Raw genomic sequence first — 24,464 nt, 5'->3', positions numbered from 1 at the left:
CATATGAAAATCTCCAAAATAGACTATGCATTGTGTAAAAATCATATCCCCCCCCTGGATTTATCGATAATATATCATCGTATCTACAGGCACTCGACGTTTTAAATATCTATAATTAAAAAAATGTCTTCCTGTAAACATAATATTCATATATAAATCGAATATGTTTACAGGAAGACAAATTTTTAAATTATAGAATCTATATTTAAAACGTCGAGTGTATGTGCATCGTATCAGGCATTCTCTACCCAGAGTTCCGTGCGCTCCTCGCACTACACCTCTGTCAACGGCTTTTTACAGAAATCTTGTAAAAGTACCTAACATGCATCATTTATGTTTTGGACTAAGTATTTAGTCATATTTTGAAATGATTTGAGTTCAGTTAAATTGATCTTCATTGTAAATTATTTAAAATCGTTGTTTTCTGGTTTATGTGTAATACGCCCTCTGGTGAGAGAATGCGTATCAGGGTCATCATTGATGGATTTCACCCTTCATAAATGTGATATGGCCCATGTACCTTATGTTCTTATATCTATATTATCATTCCATTTTTTCAGGTACATTGAAATGAGTGGATAAAAATGTTTTTGATTGATATACAAGTTTGATGTTTTCCAGTCTGTCCCCCACCGTAAAATGGCTGAAATATTGCCAAAACGGCGTAAAACCCCAATCAATCAATCCAGTATGTCCCAGAGACTCCGGGGCATATTTTAGCATGTACTCTTAATCACGATATGTTATAACTGGGCACCAGTTTATTCCTCGCGTGGAAGGAACGCAGAAAAATATTTTCTTCCAACTTCTCAAATCTCTCATAAACCATTTTAAGTTCACGACGCTTTTTTCTAAAGAAGTGCTGTATATTTCTGTATCGTAAACTAAAAATAATTAGACATTTTTTTTCCAGACGAAGTAGAACGCTTGAATCTATTGCATCTTTTAAGCGTTTGAATTGTAATTATTTTCTGTTGTAAATTTAAAGTGCTTCATTGACATCGAGCTCACTCCACGTCAAAATTGTCTTCATATACATTTGTACTCGACAAGCCGGTATTTACATCATGGACGGAGGAATTTTGGTACTTCTTGAAAAGATTCTCAACAGATCTAAGAAAGCAGTCTTTAGACTGTCAATTTTTAACATAATTTTAGTTTGAAGTCAGTATATCCGGTGATATCACTATCTCTAGAAAAGTGGACAGACATGTCCTACATCAACTGCTCTTCGCAAACTTTTACGGTTTGATTCTTGAAAATGTGTAAATGCCGGACTCGGTGACGGTTTATACTTCGACTGACGTTCGACTTTACTATGCCAGGGATTATGTGAGACAAGTTATTCAATTATACATGTGTCTGTCGGGAACTTTTTTCCTATAGTGAGGTCTTCTTGCTAATACATGATTATCCCTCTTTAGCGAGAGTAAATATATCCCGTGCAACCGAGAAAAATTAATAAGTGAACTTCTATACGTGTTTTGCATGAAAAAGAAAAAAAATTGCTAAGATGTCTGATACTACTGCAATTATGTAAACCAAAACAAAAGTACTCAGTTCAGGGTTGTCACTAACGCAAGAATCTGCGTCCTAGACGCAGAAAATTCATTTGGGACGCAAGTTTGTTTGATATGGTGAGTCCTGCGGACACGTGAGTGACAGTCACGGACTACGAGTAAAAATCGTTTTTGTTTTAGAATCCCTGATATTGTGTTTCAATTAAAACTCGTAGTAGGAAAAAGTCTAAGAAAAATGTTACGCTCTAGTGAACCGAAATAATACCACCGAGTTCAGTGTCCCAATCTGACTTGTTTGTTTACGTCAGTCAATTAGGTGCGAATTAGAATATAATATTCAAAAGATATTTAGATAACATGCAAAATGAAGAACGTTTTGCCACTGGCAGTTATTTACTCTTAGTACTTTATTTATTTGTTTGTTTTACAAATCGGGATCTGTATTAAATGTAAATGTTTGTCTTCTGGTAGCCATTTTTATTGGAATCGAAAGTAGCATAGTTTGTAAGCTTTGGTAAGATTTTCAGATCGTCAGCAAACAAAACTAGTACGCATCTATTTTATTACAATAATGATTTGATTTAAAGCTGTTTAATATTGTGTTGTGATGATAGGAGATTCAGGGAAATCATTCTGTTGGCGTTTACAATTATTCGTCCGAGGCCAAGTCGCGAATGATTGAAAATAAATCTTATAAAATTGATATGTTGTGTACTGCTTCCATTTTAATTACCTTATATAAAAAAAGACTCATTAGATATTCATGGGACTCATCAAATTTTCATGGGACTCATCAAATTAGCTGCTTATAAACCATGAGTCTGGGACTCATCTTCAATAATTTTTAGTGACAACCCTGCTCATGATTTGCATTGGACTTCAGCCTCCTCTCTTACGCAGCATCTTTTTTATGAAATTTATTGTTGAGTGTGTGTCACACTTACTCAGCATTGCATGGGCTTTGTCATTATTTTCAATCAAAACAATAAAACACCTCTTTATGGTAATGTTTACTTTGTCGCTAAAGAGAGATAATCACGTTTTAGTGAGAAGATCTCGCTATAGGGGAAGTGTGTCCAACCTTTCTGTTATTATGAATTCAACAATTACTCGCTGTTAATCCATTTTCATATGTTCCCTGTCCGGGGTTTAGGTTATAGTAAATATACATTTGTTTTGTGGAAAGTTTTTAAACATTTCCCTTTGACTAAACATATCTTTCTGTTGATATTAAGAAGATGATTATTTTTAACAATGTCTGAAGCTTATTTTTATGGATTTATCCAAATTTTCTGACTTTGGATTTTAGATATTTTTCAACTGCCAATGAAGATAAACAATTGCCAATGGGTCTTTCATGATTTAAACATAGGACAGAGAACATGTGAAAATGTATTAACAACAAATAAGTATTGGTTTCCTAGTGACAGATGCATGGTGAAATAACTTGTCTCTTACTTTTATCCAGGCAGGATTGAGTCGAAATGTCAGTTGTTAAAAACAAAAATTAAAACATTTTAGGGTAGATGTATTCAGTGTAGTTTACTAGTTATGCAAATTTAACTGTCTGACCCATCGCATTGATGGTTTCAGATTGGCGTTAGCCATCTGCTGATAAAAATTTAAAATGGTATCTAGGAAAACACAACTAAACAACCAAAATGGTTGATGCGTTTAATACTGAGTGGATAGAATGGCCCATTAGATTTTTTAGGCTACAGCCAATCTTATTGGATATTTCTGTCTCCATCCAATTAATTCTTAGTTTTAGATTAGGACTGAAACGATACGCCCCCTTCACGATACGATACATATTGCAATACTAATGCCATGATTCAATATTTTCAATACAATTTACAGAAGAAACCAATAATAACATTGAGTTTTTTATTCTTTACCAAGATTCACAGTCATAATTTTAAAAGCAAAATGTTTCTAAATTGTTACGGTAAGATTCATGTTAGCTCTGTAGTTTAAACTGATAAAGTTCATTATTATTTTCATAAACTCGAGGCAAACAACAGTCTGAATGTTATTTGACACTATTTTGTCCTTCATGCAGGTAAAAATAATCATTACAGGCCGAACCTTATGTAATTTACTGAACCAGTTTGTAATAAATGTATCGAACCAAAAATCGAGGCAATGAATCGAACATTGAATCGAGGGTTTATATTGAACAGTATTGATATTTCTGTGAATTGTTTCAGCCCTCTTTTAGATTGCATCAGCCAATGAAAGACACACATTAAGTCTTGATCTCAAAGAAAGCTTTATCTTATATCCTGTTGAAGTTTGCATCATTGTTGGAGGGCAGCAAACTCTTTTAAGGTTAAAAATAAATATGACTCCAATGTCCTCAAAGCACCTTTTTTTTTCTACCCACTGGTACCCATTCAATTGGGAAAAATAGCATCAAAATCAAACAAATTGGGAATTTTCTACCAATGTATCGGCAAATGATTTCAACTAAAAGAAAAGAACAAAATAAAGAACAAAACAAGAAGTATTCATCTCTTTACAAATTTATTTCTCTTGCTTTCATGTTTTTGAAAGTGTCTATAATGCCAGACGCTTGCAGTGGGGTCAGTGACTGAACTTGTACAACGTTTCAGACAACGTTAATTACGATGTCAGCGGTCTATTTTTTGGCAAGCACCCCAATGGGAATTTTTAGTCTCAAAATTGGGATAAATGAATGTTTTTTGGCATTGGGAATGGTACCGTTTATCGGTACCAGTTACATAAGGGAAAAAATCACTGCAAAGAGAAGATTCGGAAAAATACTACAAGACTACTTGTATCTTCTGGCATGAGACACGCAGATTGCAGGGTCTCTCTGTGCAGAATTGAACACTGAATGACCCCTAAGAAACTGGCTGCATACTGATACAATACTGTAGATCGCTTTAAAAACCCAAATTTATTAAAGACATCTCCTTTAAAATATATCTGAACTAAGATAAAAACAAACTGTTTGTCAATTTAATAAGAGACAATAGCTCAGGCCCAGGCTGACACATTGGGTGGGGTGGGGGTATACTTTATCAAGATTACTCAATAATATTGTGTTTAAACCCGGGTCATCCCAGGTGTCACATTGCCTGATAGTTACACAAGGAGGAGTGCAAACACATCTTTTGTGGAAGAAAAAATGTTCTTAACACTGAATCTGTTTTTGTTTCAGTGGAAAATTTGTTTCAGCTCTCAAAATTTTGATTTTAAGTAGCTTCTGTAGGTGCAGGCATTATCTTTTTAAGTAGCCAATAGGCATCTATCTCAGAAGTTTACCTTTTTAATTAACCAATAGGCATCTATCTTAGAATTTTACCTTTTTAATTAACCAATAGGCATCTATCTTAGAATTTTACCTTTTTAATTAACCAATAGGCATCTATCTTAGAATTTTACCTTTTTAATTAACCAATAGGCATCTATCTCAGAATTTTGAAAAGTTTCACTTTGAGTTAGTTAAGAGAGAGAAACAAATACTGAACACAGTCCAGGCATGTGTGGGGAGTATACACAAACTTTTGGATGATCCAGACTATATGACTGAAAAGACTTTTAATTAAGGATGGAAGATCCATTTTCGATGACCATCATTCCATACTATATCTGAAGCTTAGCCAATTATCTTTTATTCTGCTGTTTGGTTGTAGGAGCCGTCTTTATATTCAGTGAAAGCCATTGCCATCCTGGACAATGATGGGAACAGATTAATAACAAAAGTAAGAAAAATCTAAACCTGTCGTAAATAATGGGTCACAATAAAGTCTCTCTGCAGTCATAATGGTTGACAGTCAAGAAATACACCAAATGATGAAATCTATATGATATTCACTGAGGTAATTTTTATTTTATATCAATTTCAGTACTATGATGATCAGTTTCCAACTGCCAAAGAACAGAAGCAGTTCGAAAAGAATCTGTTTGGGAAAACACACAAAGCAAATTGTAAGGGGTTGTTTGAATGAAGTGTATCTACTGAAGTTTTCTGTAAATGTTGTGTTTTTGATATCGGTGATATATCATTAGAATATTAAGCTAAATTTACAATGCATTATATTGGTTTTTGGATATTACAGGGACTAGTTCACGTTTTTAGAACAAAATATTTTTTTATTTTTGATGTTTAAAATATTAAAAGTATAAATCATTTAATGTTGACAACCAAATTTTGACATTCTGAATGCAAGAATAAAATCTAAATTTTAACCTTGAATCTGTGTTATGTAAAATAGACTCGAGTCTTTTTGTGTATAACAAACAAGTGAAATATTAATTTTGTAATATAAAGCGTCTCAATTTTGCATAGTCACATATTTTAACTTTTAAATGACACATTTTACCAGAAGAATGCTTGAAATGTGAAAGATATAATAAACTTGGATCGATATCCATTTCTTTTGAATATTTCATAAACAATAACATACCGCAATCTTTGTTTACAAACAAATAATGAATTCTCTAAAATGAGCTTCTGTGATAATGTATAACCTTAATTTTTGTGCGAAATCTTTCAAACACATAAGACAGTATATTTTTATCATTAAAAGTGAAAACCAAAATTTTGGGTAAAATCGTGAATATTGTCTGTTTTTTTATTTACAGCTGAAATCATCATGTTTGAGGGTCTCACTTGTGTGTACAAAAGTAATGTGGATTTGTTCTTCTATGTTGTTGGTAGTTCACAGGAAAATGAGGTACAGTTTTAACTGACAGTTTAGAGAAATTTTGAAAAAAGAGTATTATTTTTGTTTGAATTTTTCTGAAATGATGGATGTGATGTTGCAGTTTTGTTTGAATATTATTTCATACTTGTTTGATTGGCCACCAAGCCAGGACCAAATTACAGTGCAGTAAAACATGCTTATAGAGAAGCACTGGGGACGAAAAATTTTCATTCATGTTGGTTCCTTTTTATTTACGTACCGATGTATGGGTATTGTCCACATTAGTGGGCCCCCTTCCAGGTATCTGGCTGGCTGCATGCATGGCAGATATGTTTTAAAACTACAGGGAGTGAAAATTACTTCCCTTAAGTGTGAATTCATTATAAGCAGATTCGCTGTAACCATTTTTAGCTCAAGTAAGCTTTTCTGATCACATTTTGTCCGTCATCCATCTGTAAACTTTTCACATTTTCGACTTCTTCTCCAAAACCACTGGGCCAAATTCAACCAAACTTGCCACAAAGCATCCTTGGGTGAAGGGGATTCAGATTTGTTCAAATGAAGGGCCATGCCCGTTTTCAAGGGGAGATATATGTAATTAAGAATATGTGAAATTTTGGTGGCATCTTTTAAAAATCTTCTTCAATCTCAAGAACCACTGGGCCAGAAAAGATGAAATTTATAGAATGATAAGCTTTATTAGGTAGTGCAGATTCTAAATTGTTAAAATCATGACCCCCGGGGGTTGGATGGGACCACAATAGGGGATCAAAGTTTTACACACAAATATATAGGAAAAATCTTTAAATATCTTCTTCTCAAGAACCACTGAGCCAGAAAAGCTGATATTTATATGAAAGCTTACTGATACAGTGCAGATTCTAAATTGTTAAAAGCATGGCCCCCGGTGTTCGGATGGGGCCACAATAGGGGATCAAAGTTTTACATACAAATATATAGGAAAAATCTTTAAAAATCTTCTTTTCAAGAACCACTAAGCCAGAAAAGTTGAGATTTATATGAAAGCTTCCTAATATAATTAGGGGTGAAACGATGCATCATGATGTGGCCGAATCGCGATGTAGTGGTCTCGATTCGATGTTTGATTTATTCGGGGTCTGTTTTGGTTCGATACGGTTCTTAAATCATAGCACACATTGCTCTTGATAACACAGTTTCTTATTAGCCAATGGAATTGAAAATTGCCCAATCAACATACGAATAAGCTTTGCTGTGTCAAAATGGATGCAGTCGAGTTGAAAAATGCACCCCCAATGTATAAATCCTGGGTATGGCGACATTTCGGCTTTAGGACAAGTGATAAGAGTGTTGCTTTATGTTAAACGTTTTTACATTATGTAGAACTTATTTGCAGAGAGCAATAAATACAACGAAACATAAAAAAAATCTTAGCATTACAAAGAATTTGGTACATGCTATTGTATCGAATCGAAAATCATCGAATTGAGACTAAAGTATCGAAAATCAAATCGAATTGAGAAGGTACTGTATCGTTTCACCCCTAGATATAATGCAGATTCAAGTTTGTTAAAATCATGGCCCCTGTGGGTAGGATGGGGCCACAAGGGGGATCAAAGTTTTACATACAAATATATAGGAAAAATCTTCTTCTCAAGAACCACTAAGCCAGAAAAACTGAGATTTACATGAAAGCTTTCTGACATAATGCAGATTCAAGTTTGTTCAAATCATGGCCCCCTGTGGTAGGATGGGGCCACAATAGGGGATCAAAGTTTTACATACAAATATTTAGGAAAAATCTTGAAAAATCTTCTCAAGAACTATTGGGCCAAAGAAGTTCACATTTACATGAAAGCTTTCTGACACGGTGTAGATTCAAGTTTGCAAAAACCATGGCCTCCAGGGTAGGTTGGGGCCATAATAGGGACTATGGTTTTACATGCAAATATATATGGAAAGTCTTTTGATATGGACCAAGGTGACTCAGGTCAGCGATGTGGCCCATGGGCCTCTTTTTCACTTTACTTTGTATACTGGCTCCAAAGTAATTCGATAGAAATAGGATACACAATTTTTCAATTGAATATTTTTATTATGACACATTTCAATGAAAAAAGGTATACATGATGAGGAAGGACTGTGTATTTTGTTTTTCAGCTGATACTGGCCAGTGTGTTAAATGCTTTGTATGACTCTATTAACCAAATTCTCCGAAAAAATGTTGAGAAACGATCCCTCCTGGAAAACCTTGATGCAGCATTCCTTGTAGTAGATGAAATCTGTGATGGGGGGTAAGTCTTGATAAGGTTGCACAGAATGTGCTCAGCAGGTGCATTCTGATATAGCTAAAGGTGGATTGATGATATATAAGGAATGAATTTGATAATAAAGGATGTTAATGGCTTATAACATACATGTAAATTGATGCAGATTATGCTTAGGACTGCAACGATACACTGACCTCACGATACGATACATATTACGATATTCAGTTCATGATACATTACTATTAATATAGTAATATCATGAATTAAAAGAAATCCAAATTGATCAGTTTTGTTATAATTATTTGCTTAAGCATGAAATATGTTTAATACATTAGATATGCATATTTTCCTTTAAAATATGAATTTTTCCACTTGGTCTGGATTAAGGGCAGATCTTTGAGTCCTGAAATATTCTGTGCACTAGAAAAGACATGCTCACTAGGAATGGAAGTGGTCTGGGTACAAGGCATTGATTTTGCTAAGTTAGGTTTTAATCCAGGTACCATTCGCTTGAATCCAAAATTTACATTTATCCAGTAGCTTGTTTGCTTCTAAGACTGGTGTATTTAAGGGATTCCTGGGAAGCACTTTAATAGAATCTTTCAAGTGCTTCTGCAAGTGCAAGTGGGGCAGTGGCTTATTTCCAGTCACAGAAATCTCTACATTTGTATGGTGACGTTTCATATGCATCGCCATGCTAGATGTGTTGCCTGTTTTGTATGAAACATCAATATCTCAATGTCTGCATGTTTTAAAATTTTACTTACCACCTTATCAATATTCAAGAACTCAAAATGATCCCAAAACCGGAATTTGTGGCTTAAAGGAGGCTAGTTCTACTGTGTTAACATACTTTTCTTTGTCTGGAAGCCATTTGAAATTATGAATCGGGAACTAAAACGGACTAAAACAAATAATTACGGACCAATTGAACGGAACTGAGATACCGTTTCAATGTAGCGTGAATCGAACCATGGTAAAATTTACTGTGATGCACTGTCTTACGGTTTATCGTTGCACTTTTAGTTTATAAGAAGGGTAATCTTCACCAAATTCTGTTTTATCCATTAACATACATGTTCTTTGTTATAAAATTCCTTCCTTATGATATAATTCATCACTTGATAAATGCGATTATAATGATGTTTTAAGGATGTCACAATGTTTTGCACAGCAAGTTATGTTACTGAGAAATATAGTAGACCATGACCTCGGTATATTGCCAGCTTTTGTTCCAGCCTATTTTAGCGTTATATTAAGAGTGGCATTATGAGGCCAAAAAAAAGGAATAGTGTTGTTCCTGTTAGATGCTTTGAAAAAGTCTGTAACTCCCGTGGATATTTGATGATAAATGAAAAACATTCAAATGTTACTTAAAACTATGATGCCATTTGTATTTTAAAGGATCAAAAGAAAAAAACCTATAGGGGAAAACAATATCCTGGAAAGTTTTTTCTTGAACACAGACTTGTGATGTCACACACATACAATGGTGACATCATACACAGAATTTGCAGTAGGTGATATTAGCTCTATGTACTTGAACAATGACAGGTTAGGTTTGCTGTTGTTTAGGTGTGGCCATTCTAATGGACATTTTTTTTAAAAATTGAGAGGAATTTATTCAAGCTATTATTACATTTACCAAGTACATGTACTTACATGTACCTGTTTTCATGGCACACCCTGAATTTAAGTTTGTAATTATTCACCACCCAGTATACATGGTCACCAATCATGTATAATTATGGCCTCTAATATTAATCCTAATGTGTTGCCATTGTTATTGGGGGATGTATAAAGGTAATTTGACCTTTTGTATCTGTAAGTGGTAGGCAGATGGCGATTGGTGAGTTTGGCATTATAATGAAAAGGTGAAGATAACAAACAGTGATCAATCTCATAACTACTATAATGAATACAAAATAAGAGTAAGTGAAACACAGACCCCTGGACATAATAGAGGTGAGATCAGGTGCCTAGGAGGAGTAAGCATCCCATGTCTACTGGTCACACCCTGCTGTGAGCCCTATGATGGTTTTTTTTTAGCATGGTTTGTATGGAAATCTTTCCTATATGAGCTGATCCTACACACACATCCATTTTTTTGTCATCTATAAAAAAAAAATTGCAGAAAGAGCTTTATGTTATTTATCTAAAGCTTTATACTAGTAACTATTCTTGTGTTGGTAAACATGTACTATAAACTGTCTGAATGGTCAGATAAATGGAACGAATAGATTTACTCAGGGAATATCTATTCATAGTAATGGATGGTAGCTAAATGCAAACCCATTGTTTTCTGTGAAGATAACCTTAGGTTTATAGACTCTGGAAAGCCAGGTACTCACTGAGTTAATGTGTGTAAGAGTTATCTAACTTGAAAGGTACTTGGCATATCCATTAGAGTTAATGTTATCTGCTGATTTTTATACCCCCGGAACGAAGTTCTGGGGGCTATATAGGAATCACTGTCTGTCCGTCCGTCTGTCTGTCTGCAGATTCGTGTCCGAGTCATAACTTCTTTTTTCTTTGACTTAGGCATACCATATTTGGCACACAGGTGGATCACCATAAGACGATGTGTCGAGTACCTTCATGACCTCTATATGACCTTGACCTCAAGGTCAAAATTAAAGGTTTTTACAATGGATTCGTGTCAGGGCCATGACTTCTTTGTTCTTTGACATAGGCATACCATATTTGACACATGAGTGTATCACCATGAGACGATGTGTCGAGTACCTTCATGATCTCTATATGACCTTGAACTTTGACCTCAAGGTCAAAATTGATTATAGGGTTTTGACATAGTCATACCATAAGATATGGGTGTATCACCATGAGACTATGTGTCATGTACATTCTTGACCTCTTTATGACCTTGACCTTTGATCTCAAGGTCAAAATTATAGGTTTATGCCATGGATTTGTGTTTGGACTATATCTTCCATTTTCTTATACATAGGCATACCATGTTTTTACACTCAGGAAAGAGGTAATTTATACCTATTAACAACACCCTTTTTGGAGATTGGGGTAAGTGGGAGTATTCTTAGTGAGCATTGCTCACAATACCTCTTGTTAATGATTGGGATGTAAAATAGTGTACACATAAGTCATTGCTAAGGCCTATTAGTTAAAATGCAGGATAAGACTTCAATTAACTAATCAAAAACACTGCACATTATAGGGAATTAATTCCATCAAAAGATAGATGAACAGAAATGTGATACATGCGATATGTTAGGTCCAGAAGTTGAATCATATGTAATAAACATAAGATGTGAGATTAGATGACAAAGAAATGTTTTAATTTGGGAATGGGCTTTTTAAAGAAACATGCATGTATACTGTCTGTATCCTAGTATTGAAATAATTTTAGGTGACTTATTGCAGTGTGTTTTTGTCTGTCATCATCAATCATGCATTAGTACTGGATAAAATTGGCATGTAGCATTATTGGAATAAGACCAGGGTTTGGCACTAAGACACATCCAACGGACCATGTCTACTACATTATAGGTGCGATCGTTTAGAATATGATAAACTGACTGGTGTGGTAAAAATATACCCATATTTCAGTCCTCTAAATAGAAACTTGTAATACTAGAACACTTTTCCTTTTGACATTTAAGACAATATGTAGCATTGATGATTTATAGAATTCAGTTCTTTCAATTTTATTCAACATATAAAACATAAAATATCCATAGGTTAATTAATTGGTTATAGATTATATTGTTTTAATGTGCAGAATGGCAGATTGTCAGGGCTAGTAGGAATTGTAGTATGTTAAGTTAACCTGACTGGTCTAGTACTCACAAAAGTTAATGTTGAATCCTGTAAGAGGAACTTTATTTAAATTTTGTGGCCCTGCCTCCCTTGGGACTGAGAGGGAGGGCCAAAACTTCAAAAACTGATGCAATCTCTAGCAGACAAACTGTATCTATGTTCATGATGGGCAAAGAGGCTTTACTCGCTCTACCAAAATAGTGAAATTCATGGCCCCTGGGTGAGAGGTTCTGGTACTAGGACAGGCTATCTGGCTAATATAATGAAAATGCATGATTAATTCTTTCAAAATCCTTCTTCAAAATTCTCACAAGATAATTTTTTCCAAATTGAGAAATAGTGAATTAAAATTATAAAATTCTTGGTCCCAGGGTTAGGGATAGGGATTAGGGTGCTAAGGCTGGACTGTAGAGCTGGTGTAGTGAAAATGCATTATTTCTTTTAAAATCTTCCTCTTGAACATAAAAAAAATCAATATTAATGACACATAATAATAATGAGGAGAGAAGCAACTATCATTTCCCCTGGGTAAGGGGCTTAAATGCACTGGCACCAAGCTTGCTTGAAAAAATTTGGCCCCTAGTATATGATAAATATAATTATATATACTAGGGGTAAGCATTTTTCAGGGGAGCTTGGTGCCTGTGTTTGTATGCGAGGGTCGAGGTCTATGATTTTATATGGTGAATATACAATATTCTTTAAAAATTCTATATAGTTTTGGATGCTAAACAATTAATCATTTCGCACAGGGAATTTAGACTGACATTTCTATTATAGAAGGTCAGAGACACCCTCTGAAATGAATATTTCTGTTATGAAAGGTTAGAGGCTGACATTTTTGTTATGAAAGGTTAGAGGCATCCTTTGACTTTTCTTGTTCCTGTGTTTTTTAAAAGTTCTGGTTCCAGGATTGCGCTGCAAGGAAGGGGGGGGGGGGGGACTTTGACGTCTTACAGATCTTCTCTTAATTCCCTAGCATGTAGCAAACAAAATAAGTTCATAGTAATATTCCCTACAAACAAGGTTGGAATTATCATGTCTATCTGCTTGTCAACATTTTCTCTCCCTCCCACCTACAGTACATCTAGGCAACAGCTTTGTTATAAAGAGATGTATCCCAGGCATGACACAAAGAAAGATGGCTAATGACCAGATGATTCGTAATGATTAATCACAAATCTGAAGCCCATTTCATTCTCTGAATTTGAAAGATGCACTCATTACATCATCACCGTGCAGTACTTCCACTGTACATACAAAGTTTCTGTGTGTGATACCGAGGTGACCATTCAGGCCCATGGGCCTCTTATTTCTCTTTCCATTTGTTAGAGCATATCTAAACCAGAAATGTATTGGGGGGGGGGGGGGGGGGGGGGGGAGCCTTCTATGGAAATGATCCCACAATATACTCAGATTTGGGATACATGGGGTTTGAAAATCCACTGTATATGTATGCTGTTAGCTAGAGTTCCAGGGGAACGGTCACTGTCTTTCTGTGACATTTTTTAAACTTTTCCAATAACATTTTGAACTATAAGTGAGAAGAGCTTTAATATAAAGTTGGTGTAATCCCTGTGACAAAAGTGCTTTAGTTAGTTAATGATTTGACCGTGACACATTTAATGTTGCTTATGATTTATAAATTGTAGCGAGATGACTTTGATTTGCATTGTTTTCCCTTATGTTGCCTAGTTTAATGGCCATGTGACCTTGGCATTCACCTTTGACCCTTTTATGATAAACTTGATGTGAAAGGGATTTGATTTTAAGTGGGTATAATTCTGATGACAGGACCTTTGTAGTGTTACTGTAATTGGTTACCTTAGGTTTTGCTGTGCAGGGTATTTGTGTTTCACAAACAAATCTTAATATTTTGTAATGATTGAAATTATTAAAGTAGATACTAATCTCATTTGTACAGTTGTTCCTAAATTATAAATCATTGAAGATCACTCTTGTTTAGGAAGCATTTGCAAATATTTTAAATTAATAACACAGTGTATGATTAGTATTCTGTGAGGTAAATTATCTCAATTGATCACCAAAAGAAAAATGCAATTAACATGATTTATTATTTCAAAAGAGTTAAAATAATTTCCAGCCAGTTATTGATGTGTATGTGTGTATCATATTGACCATTTTGCTGATAACAAGGAAGTAAAGTAATGTCGGTTTTTCATTGTAGAATTCTTTTAGATTCTGATTCCTCATCCATAGTCCAAAAAGTATCCATAAGAAATGACGACGCCCCCCTCGGTGAACAAACAGTAGCCCAGGTAATTTAATCTTTGTCATATCTTAATGATTAATGGGAATTGAATGCACCACATTTGAGAGTATTCAAGCTCAACTTTGACCTGAATCTCAAATTGAATGGAAGAATTAGGTTGATGAATGATTCCCTTGTGAGGAGGAATTCTGAATCACCTGTTGATTATAGAGATATGTAACACCTGTGTATTTATGTGCAGAGTATTTATATGAACTGCAATTTTTCTGAGAATCTTTATCGGTAAACAACATGTAAATGAAGCCTGGACTAATTTTAAGGCACCATGGTGTCGGAGAATTAGTGAACCACTATAGCCAGTGCTGATGTACATGTATCAATTAGGGAAATCTTGTTACAATTTAAAATTTTCATTCTGAGAAACTTGAGGTAATTTTTGCAAAATAGATAAGCATTAATTGCCAGGTGTGCGGGCAATATTGTCAGCAAGGCAATATTAAAAGAGAAAAGTCTTTAATGTTTGAATGGTCACACATTTACTGTTGTAACTCACCTTGTTTTATTTGCCTGTGATCAGATTTGGTATATCTTGTGTATGCTGAGGAATAAAAATGTAGGAGTTCTGTTTTTATGGCCTTTTCAAAATTGTTATGAATAATTATTTATTTTTCGTGACTTTTTTGCACTGGTACATTAAATGAGTTGATATATTTGGTAAAAGGAAGGAAATCTAAATAGTTCTGGTCTGCATGAATACTGAACACCACAGCTATAACAGTTGACAGACATACTTTGTAATCCTACATTTTAAAGAGATACCCATGACTTTTTCATTGACGAATATGTAAAATACTCTCATTTGAAATATCTTACTTTTTTAGACATTAATTAAAGTTTATGATTTCAAAAACTAATTCACTAACGGCAGTAAGAATGCCAGGGGTCATTTAGACAGAGTGTGTTCATTATCTGGAAGAGTACACACTTTGTAAATGTTATAGAACAAAATTCTGCATTGTGACAAGTGTATGTTTATATTTAAATCATAATTAACATAAAGTAGTGTAGTAGAAATAAATCATGTCTACATGTCAGGTTTTAAACTTTTCATTAAAAACCCATTGATGACATATCAAAAGAATATATCAATTAAAATATATTTTAGATCAATTTGATTTATTAAAACTCACTCAACAAGTTAAAAAAAAAAATTCTACCATTTGAAATCTGTTTACTTTGATTGGATGATAAAAATGTTGCAAAAAATTAAAGTACAAATTATTAAAATCTGTGAACCATGTATGTTTTCCTGAACTGTTACTTGTGTACATCTATTTGTATCTCTCCTGGAGTCACCAATAGGCTTGTTTTCATTAGTTTGATCAAAAATATTTTTGTAGATTTTAGACTTTATCTTACACCAATAATACTACTGTACATACAGACTGTCCAATAACACTATTGTACATACAGGCTGTCTACGATAGACCAATACCACTATTGTACATACAGACTGTCTACGAGAGACCAATACATCTACTATACATATAGACTGTCTATGATAGACCAATACATCTACTATACATACAGACTGTCTACGATAGACCAACACCACTATTGTACATACAGACTGTCTACGATAGAACAATAACACTATTGTACATACAGACTGTCTACGATAAACCAATACCATTATTGTACATACAGACTGTCTACGATAGACCAATACATCTACTATACATATAGACTGTCTATGATAGACCAATACATCTACCATACATACAGACTGTCTACGATAGAACAATAACACTATTGTACATACAGACTGTCTACGATAGACCAATACCACTATTGTACAGACAGACCGTCTACGATAGACCAACACCACTACTGTACGTACAGATTATGTATCATAGACTAATAACACTACATTAACTGTATGTATAGCCTTCTACATACTAGACAAGTTTCAGTTTTATTCATCAATTGGATCATGTGATAACCTTAGTAACCTTATGTATGCCCCAGTATTTTTCCACTTTTCCATAAGGTTTGATTTTCTATAGGCACATTATTGGTAGATAAGTTACCTAGGCATTTGGCTCCTACCACTATTGTACATACAAACTGAGGCTTTAGCAACTTTGTGATGTCTAAACTGTATTGGATCCGGAATTACTCATCAACGGAGATAGTGTGTTTCTCCAACACCTTGTTTATTCAGCATCCAGTTAAATATACTTACATTTAGATTTATGTGAAGATCAGTAACTTGGGTGGTGGGAAATTGCACTTTTCACTGTGAGTGAAATCTAACTTGGATTTATTTTTCCTTGTTGGTGTCATAGCAGATTAACAAAAAACTAGAGGTGAGTGAGAGGGGCGTGGTGGTGGTTACATTTATTATAGTGGGCGGTTAGCAATACATGTTCATAATTTATAGTATTTTGAACCCTATATTTAGACCCAACCATAATGGGAAAAAAACAACCTTTCCTCAAGTAATGGATTGAAAAACCTCATTGTATTCAACAGAAGCTGCTTATAAAAACCATGCAGTGACAATAGTTATTTTGAGATTTGTTAATGAGAGTAGTTTCATTAGTAATGGGCATATCATTCATGATGTCAAAAGACCCAGTTTTTTTAGCCTCAATAACCTAACTTATGATGGGTATTGTGTGTGGTCAGGCAGACAGGTTAATGATACTGTACAAGAGGAATGCTTTGACTGGACTCCAGTAACTCTCTGATTGCTTTGACTGGACTCCAGTAACTCTCTGATTGTGTTGACTGGACTCCAGTAACTCTCTGATTGTGTTGACTGGACTCCAGTAACTCTCTGATTGTGTTGACTGGACTCCAGTAACTCTCTGATTGTGTTGACTGGACTCCAGTAACTCTCTGATTGTGTTGACTGGACTCCAGTAACTCTCTGATTGCTTTGACTGGACTCCAGTAACTCTCTGATTGCTTTGACTGGACTCCAGTAACTCTCTGATTGCTTTGACTGGACTCCAGTAACTCTCTGATTGCTTTGAACCAACATTTGGGCATTTTTAGATTTACTATGCTTAAATTCATATTATAAAAATGGTAACATTATAGATAGGCTATATTGGCTGTGACAGTGATATGTGATCATCGTGTGATAAGTAGTGAGTGGTCACTTTTTGTGATCATCGTGTGATAAGTAGTGAGTGGTCACTTTTTGTGATCATCGTGTGATAAGTAATGAGTGATCACTTTTTGTGATCATCGTGTGATAAGTAGTGAGTGATCACTTTTTTTGATCACCTTGTGATAAGTAGTGAGTGATAACTAACAAGTTCTGCTGAACAGAGAATGGTTTTTGTTGTTTTGATAATATATCCACTATGTCAGAACTATTTCTTAAATTAATCTCCACAAAACATGTACCCTAGTTTAACACTGATACCGATATCCAACTACAGTCTACTCCACTTACATTGAAGTCGCTTATATTGAAGTAAAAGTAAATCCCCAGTTAACATTATTTATATAGTTTAACATCGGTTATACATGTATTAAACTTTGGATGTAATGAACAATTCAGGCTGGTCCCCTAAATTTCAATATATCTGGAGTAGACTGTATCTGAATAAATGAATGAGAATAAAAAAAAAAAAGCGATTCTACCAAATTGCAAATACCAAACAGATGAATGAATTATAAATATGAGACCCAAGTTACATGTACAGCTGTACCACATTGGTGAATGGTGCTGATAAAGGTCATTGCTCTGGAATATTAAGAGAGGCAGTTTGTTTCTTAAGAGTACTCTGATGCAATGCATTAGGATGAGTTTCCATATATCATTATGTTTGGCCTTCAATGATAGTCAGATTTCAGGTCATTGGGCATTTAGTTATTCCATCCATCCAACTTTTGACAATTAGAACACTGTAAAATGCAGTCATGAATTATGCAAAACTTAAAGTGTTTATATAGTACAAAGATTATAAAAGAGGTTGACTTATTTAAAACTTTTGTTTTCATTGACAAAGGTTAAAGTGGACATTTTAATTTACATGATTAATGAGGAAACTTGTTGTGTGGTACATGTGAATTTCAGATTAATCAAAAATGTACTAATTCTAATGGAAGCCTTATGCCTTTTGTATCAAATTTGTCGTTTAACAAGTTTCTTGAGAAGTAAAGAAGTAAGGTGTACAACTTATTAACATCTTTCGTCAGTTCAGATAGTGTAAAGAATCTGTTGGAATGATTCATTTGAAGCTGTCTTCTGATTCGTCCAATATTGACTACTTGGTCCTTGTTAATTCATATTTTCAAAATGTTCCAGAAAAAAAAGACCACCTATTTTCAACGTAATTATAGCTCACAAATTGATATCTCATTTTTGCTGTGGTAATTCTTGGAGCCTTTTTGTCGTAAGTGCCGGATATGTATAAACAATAATGAAACTATGTGTGGGGGATCATTTACATATTGGAATCGTTAGCACACCGTCAACGGAAATTTCAGTCATAAAAGCCTCCCAAAATCCTAATGAACACAACTTAATTTCTTATTTGGAACAGTTTTCAAAGACAAATTTCCCACCAAAAAAAGGTGACTTTTAGTGTGATTTCTCACCGAATCAGCAACAAATTAGCCGGGACCTAGACTGGTGACAGGAGATTCATTGTGAGGGGTCTCTGGGAAATTTGTCACCAGTTGACTGGAAGCTGTCTTTGAGGTGGAATTCCTGTCAGCTGTATGTAAATAAATGACCAGTATCTGTTGGAGATAATTAATGATACAGTTTGAAGGCAGGAAATTACAATCACCATTACACACAAATGACCTTCTTTCTGTAATTAGGGAGAAAAAAAAGGTAGTTTCATTTTAAACATTTTTTTATGTAATGACTAATTTGTGAAATAAATCATTAGCTGTATTTAATTTCCTATTGTTATAAAAACACATTTTTAAATAGATTCTTAAAATGAGAATTCAATGCCGTATTAAGGCTTAGCACATCTTTGAAATGTAGATTATTAAAGGCATAGGGTCTAAGATATTGGTGAAATTTAGCATGTTCCAAAAAGGTGGCGAAATTTAAGACCATAACTAGAAAACCACAAAAAGTTCTTCAGAATGTTTACAAACACATTGGATACGATAGTAATTACAAAATAATTCTCTGTTCTCATTTGCCTAAACTGGTACCCTGTTGACTTATGTTTGTGTGTAGCCACTAATCATTGGAGTACCAGTTTAATATATATAGTCCTCCAGACAAAAAATTTATAAAGGGCTAAAACGTCAAAATGACTTCAATTTCAAAGCACTGTCGCTATAGATAACTCAGAATTAATACTACAAATTTGTTTTTTGGAGTTCTTGCAAAATATTGTGATATCATTTTTGAGATAAAAGATAGTCCCTATGCATTTAATTATCTAGACTTCCTCTAAATGAACTAGTGCTTTTGCATGTGTGAAAGAAATAAACATAAATTACATTTTTGATATTTGGTGGAAATTGTAAACTAAACTCACATATGATTGAACAATGTTTAATCACAGTGCCATGTACAGTGCTGTTTATAATCCACTTAAGTATTCATTCATATGCTGTTAATGTGCTTCATTTTGACTATTAATTGGTCCATTTAAGGTGGCTTATATTTTATTTGTCCATTTAAGAGAGTTCATCATTTGGTCCATTTTAGGGGTAATCTCCCTTTGAAAAGAGAGGTTCCCTTATAATCATTTTGTTTTCTATTGCAATTTAGATGGCTTGGTATGTTGAAAATATTTGCATTAGTTAGGTCACCTTAGCCACTCCTATGACCTAACTGCATGTATTTAGTTTTGCCTATATTTGCTCTGTGAAATTTGAAAATAACCAACTTCTTTTCAAAAAGTTCTTACCAGGGTAACCATTTTTATTGAATTTTTGGTAAGGATCGAGCATCTACATGTATGCAGGAAGGGAAATAAATGTCGATTTCATGTTCATTGAATGTTTTGGGTCTAGGGGTAGGGTCATTTGTATGAATTATGTATTAATCTTTAGGTATTTTCTGCTATACTCAGGGACATCTTTCAGACAGGTTGTGTGTATAGTCATTATGAGCAAGGATGCTTCTACCAAACTTGTGAAATGCATGACTCCTAAGTTAGGGGTTCTTGTTCTAAGGTGGACAAGTATGGTTTATATAATAAGAATTCATTATTTCTTTACATATATTCTTAACTCCTGTACACCAAACAATCGGATTGGGTAATACATAATCTAATAAGTCTTACCAAAAGTGTGAAATTCTTGACACTAATTGTGTTTTCTTTATCAAACAACAAAACTATTAAAGTACATTGCAATAATAGTTAAGATAACCTTCTAACAAAATTGTGAAAATTATGGCCCTTGCATGAGAGGTTCTGGTGCTAGGATACTGTTTAATGGATCAAATAGTGAAAATGTGTCGTTGTTATGATTTGCCGAGTACACCGCAATGATGAGGATTAAAGTACTTATCAAAAGAACTTCTTGGGTCAAGGATCCTAGGACATTATGAAGGTTTATTTGACTTGTAGCACCAGTAGTGATGGCTCAATTAAATCATTTGCTTCCAGAGGTGGAGGTCATTTGTTTGAGCCCCACTCGTACGCTTATGATGTAAAAATGGGTAGTGACAATCTAATTAAAATCAGACTTCTTGGATCTGCGCCATATACTCTGCGTAAGTAGATCTGACATAACCCGATTAGGGGTCATGTTCAGATGAACTTTATGTCAGCCAATCAGCGTGTTGGCTTTGAAATCGTCGGTGTTCACAATTCAAGGAAAGTGGCTGCGATTGTTTGGTTTGAAAGAAAACACATCACAGCTAGATGCGACATCACAATGCACCGTTTACATCGACTGGCGTTATATTCCTCGCATTATTTAAGTAAACCATTTTGAAAACTATTCAAATCATAGCCATCCCTATTCATACATAAATCGGAATTCACAATTAATATAATTTGGGTGTATTTCATATCGTACGTTTTTATGGGGTTATGTCAGATCCTATTGTAGCAATTGTGAGCGTATTCTAGGATCTGATTTTAATTAGATTGGGGTAGTAGTGACTGCTCCTTTGCCAATCACTTGGCATTTAAAAGTGAGTCTCGGGTCTTTCAGATGAGACCTTTAAAACCCATGTTGCAGTAGGTGTTGGGACAATAAAGATCCTCACTACCATAACCCTGAGCATCAGGCACATGTCTAAATGAATTAAAGCATCCTCATTGATATAGCCCTGAGCATCATGCACATGTCTAAATGAATTAAAGAATCCTCATTACTATAGCCCTGAGCATCATGCACAGGTTCAGATTAATTTGTTTCGCTTCACCTACAGCTGGTAACATATGAATTTGAGTGAAACATTCTTGAGGGATTTAAAACAAATATTATATTCTCTCTTGGTATATTACAAATGGCATGTTCTCTATTGGTACATTATAAATGTATAAATGACATTTTCTGTAATGGTACATTTGAGATGCAATTTTGTTTTTATTTGTACAATGTGGCATACCCTTTGTCTCTATGAAATGGCTTGCGCTTTATCTGTATGAAGTGGATTGCCCTTTGTCTGTACTAGATGGATTGCCCTTTGTCTCTATGAAATGGCTTGCCCTTTATCTGTATGAAGTGGATTGCCTTTTGTATGAGGAAGATTGCACTTTGTGTGATGTCTGTATGAAGTGGCATGCCCTTTGTATGAAGTGGATTGTCCTTTATCTGGATGAGTTGGATCGTCCTTTGTACTAGATGGATTGTCCTTTATCTGGATGAGTTGGATTGCCCTTTATCTGGATGAGTTGGATTGCCCTGTGTCTGTATGAGGTGGATTGCCCTTTATCTGGATGAGTTGGATTGCCCTTTATCTGGATGAGGTGGATTGCCCTGTGTCTGTATGAGGTGGATTGCCCTTTATCTGGATGAGTTGGATTGCCTTGTGTCTGTATTAGATGGATTGCCCTGTGTCTGTATGAGGTGGATTGCCCTTTATCTGGATGAGTTGGATTGCGCTTTGTCTGTACAAAGTGGCATGTCCTATAATAAGCTTATGCTGAAAGTCTGTATATCTGGCACCTTAAAAATGCCTGAAACATGTAGAATTTGATGGTATGAAAATTGAGCTAAATTTCCCTTTTACTCTTGGGTTTTTGATTTGATCAGAGTTGGTGGCCATGAGCAGTGCATCCAATGCCGGTGTAAATTGTTTATTAGGATATTTAGCATGCAAACTAATGACTGTTTTGACACATATAGGAATTGAACTTTTAATCAAGGTGAACCCATGGTAATTTGATTTATGTCAAAATTGTTGAAAGTATTGTTTAAGTTGGCAGTGTTATACATTAATTATGACAAGGCCACTGCATAATATGATATCATGCATACACAAGAAGGTGCCTCTCGTAACTTCTGACAAATTCCATCATACTGATTTTAGAAATCATCAGTTTTTGGGGAATTATGAATTTGTACAATGGGGAATTTCTGGAAAAAAAAGAGATCTGAATAATTGATTGATTACTTTTGGTGCACATGCACTTTTGAAAGTGTTAAACAGGCTGATTAAGTGAGTTTGATCAGGGGTATGGAGGCACATGCAAATGTTGTACATGGGTCCCATTGTACACACCAGTGCCTGGGTGTGTTTTCAGTTTCCAAAGTTTTCAGGTAATGAGTGGAAGGCAAATTTTATCATGTTTATGAAAACTTTTTTGCATGCTTGTATCTGTGGTAATGATTTGCTTTTGTCACTGTCCATTTGGGGTTCATGTCATTCCGCTACTTGACATCCATTTTGTGTTTATATATTTTTATATTTACCTTTTCAACAGCAGTTTTAGTCAGTTGTTTATCATTTGCCCAAAAGATGGGTATTTTTTACTCCTTGATAAAGATTAACTGAAATGAACAATTATGAAATATATATATATACACAATATTGATATTATTGCACAATCATTTTTATCCACAAAAAAATATGTACAACATCAATATATGCTCTTCATGATATGATATCATCAGACCAAGTGTAGTTAGATTTGATTAAATCTTCTGTTTGTTTTCAGGTTCTGCAGAGTGCAAAAGAACAGATTAAATGGTCACTACTGAAATGAGGCAACACCACATCATCATGTGATCAAGTCATGTGAATTTCTTCTCATTTTGGTGTAAACAGTATACTGAAAGGATTGCCATTTGTTATAAAAGAAACTCTCATTTGGATAGGGGGATATTGAAGTTTTAATTGACTTAATTTGATCATGAATCTGAAAAATTAAAAGAAAAAAATGCTACTATCTCAGACATTGACTCAGATTTAAAACTTCAATACACTGAAAGTGAAAGTAAGATTCTATTCAGTGAAAGTGAAAGTATGATTCTATTCAGTGAAAGTATGATTCTATTCTGTATTTGTTTTTATTACTTTGAAGTAGCATCTCAGAGTATGAAAAAAATGTCTCCTTTATAGCAGATGATTGATTAATCTTGTTTTTATGTTTATAACCAATAGTATGAATAGTATTTCGGATTTTCAGAGTCAAAAGAGGACCGCAATATATCTGTTTCTTTTCAGAGTTTCTGCGATTGATATAAAATAATAATCACGTGAAATGTATCCAACCTACAAAACGATAAACTTGAAACAAGAAATGCAAATAACCTATATTTCTAGAAAGGATATTGCACTATGCATATCCAAAATAACAACAACAAAATCTAGACAAATGGGCATTGTCTAGCTACAAGGACAGAAATTATGTAAAACATATTACGAAGAGTTTTTACTTTTCATTTGGTTTATGAGTGCAAGGTGATCTAAAAAACTACAGAGTGTAGTTTAAAAGGAGACAGCATGGTAGAAAAAATAGATGTGTGGGAGAAATGTGATGTATTTATGGGATATATGTAATGATATTTAAATAAATCAGTAAAACAATTCAAA

General features: G+C 34.3%; 1 protein-coding gene across 2 annotated transcripts; it reads left to right on the top strand.

Annotated features, from left to right (window-relative positions):
- The first annotated feature begins 748 nt into the window (after nucleotides 1-748).
- Nucleotides 749-24,464, top strand: LOC125683324 (coatomer subunit zeta-1-like). Of its 2 annotated transcripts, XM_056142102.1 has the most exons (8): nucleotides 946-1,085; nucleotides 5,183-5,251; nucleotides 5,396-5,477; nucleotides 6,135-6,226; nucleotides 8,336-8,469; nucleotides 14,429-14,519; nucleotides 16,825-16,842; nucleotides 23,587-24,464. In XM_056142102.1, exons 1-8 carry the CDS (start codon nucleotides 1,068-1,070, stop codon nucleotides 23,632-23,634), a joined length of 552 nt encoding a protein of 183 aa, XP_055998077.1. In that variant the 5' UTR covers nucleotides 946-1,067; the 3' UTR covers nucleotides 23,635-24,464. The 2 variants fall into 2 exon arrangements, with proteins under 2 accessions (XP_048780330.2, XP_055998077.1); XM_048924373.2 differs by lacking the exon at nucleotides 16,825-16,842 and having other exon boundaries at nucleotides 749-1,085.

The sequence above is a fragment of the Ostrea edulis genome, chromosome 6 (assembly GCF_947568905.1).
Source record: "Ostrea edulis chromosome 6, xbOstEdul1.1, whole genome shotgun sequence".
Taxonomy (NCBI): Eukaryota; Metazoa; Mollusca; class Bivalvia; order Ostreida; family Ostreidae; genus Ostrea; species Ostrea edulis.
The sequence above is the reverse complement of the archived record's forward strand: the minus strand, read 5'-3'. Positions and strand labels throughout refer to the sequence as shown.

Bases quoted from the DNA above. Each gene is read 5' to 3' on its own strand.
- LOC125683324 (XM_056142102.1), top strand. The intron at 5,478-6,134 runs GTAAGGGGTTGT...TTTTATTTACAG, and splicing joins GAAAACACACAAAGCAAATT to CTGAAATCATCATGTTTGAG. The intron at 6,227-8,335 runs GTACAGTTTTAA...TTTGTTTTTCAG, and splicing joins GTAGTTCACAGGAAAATGAG to CTGATACTGGCCAGTGTGTT.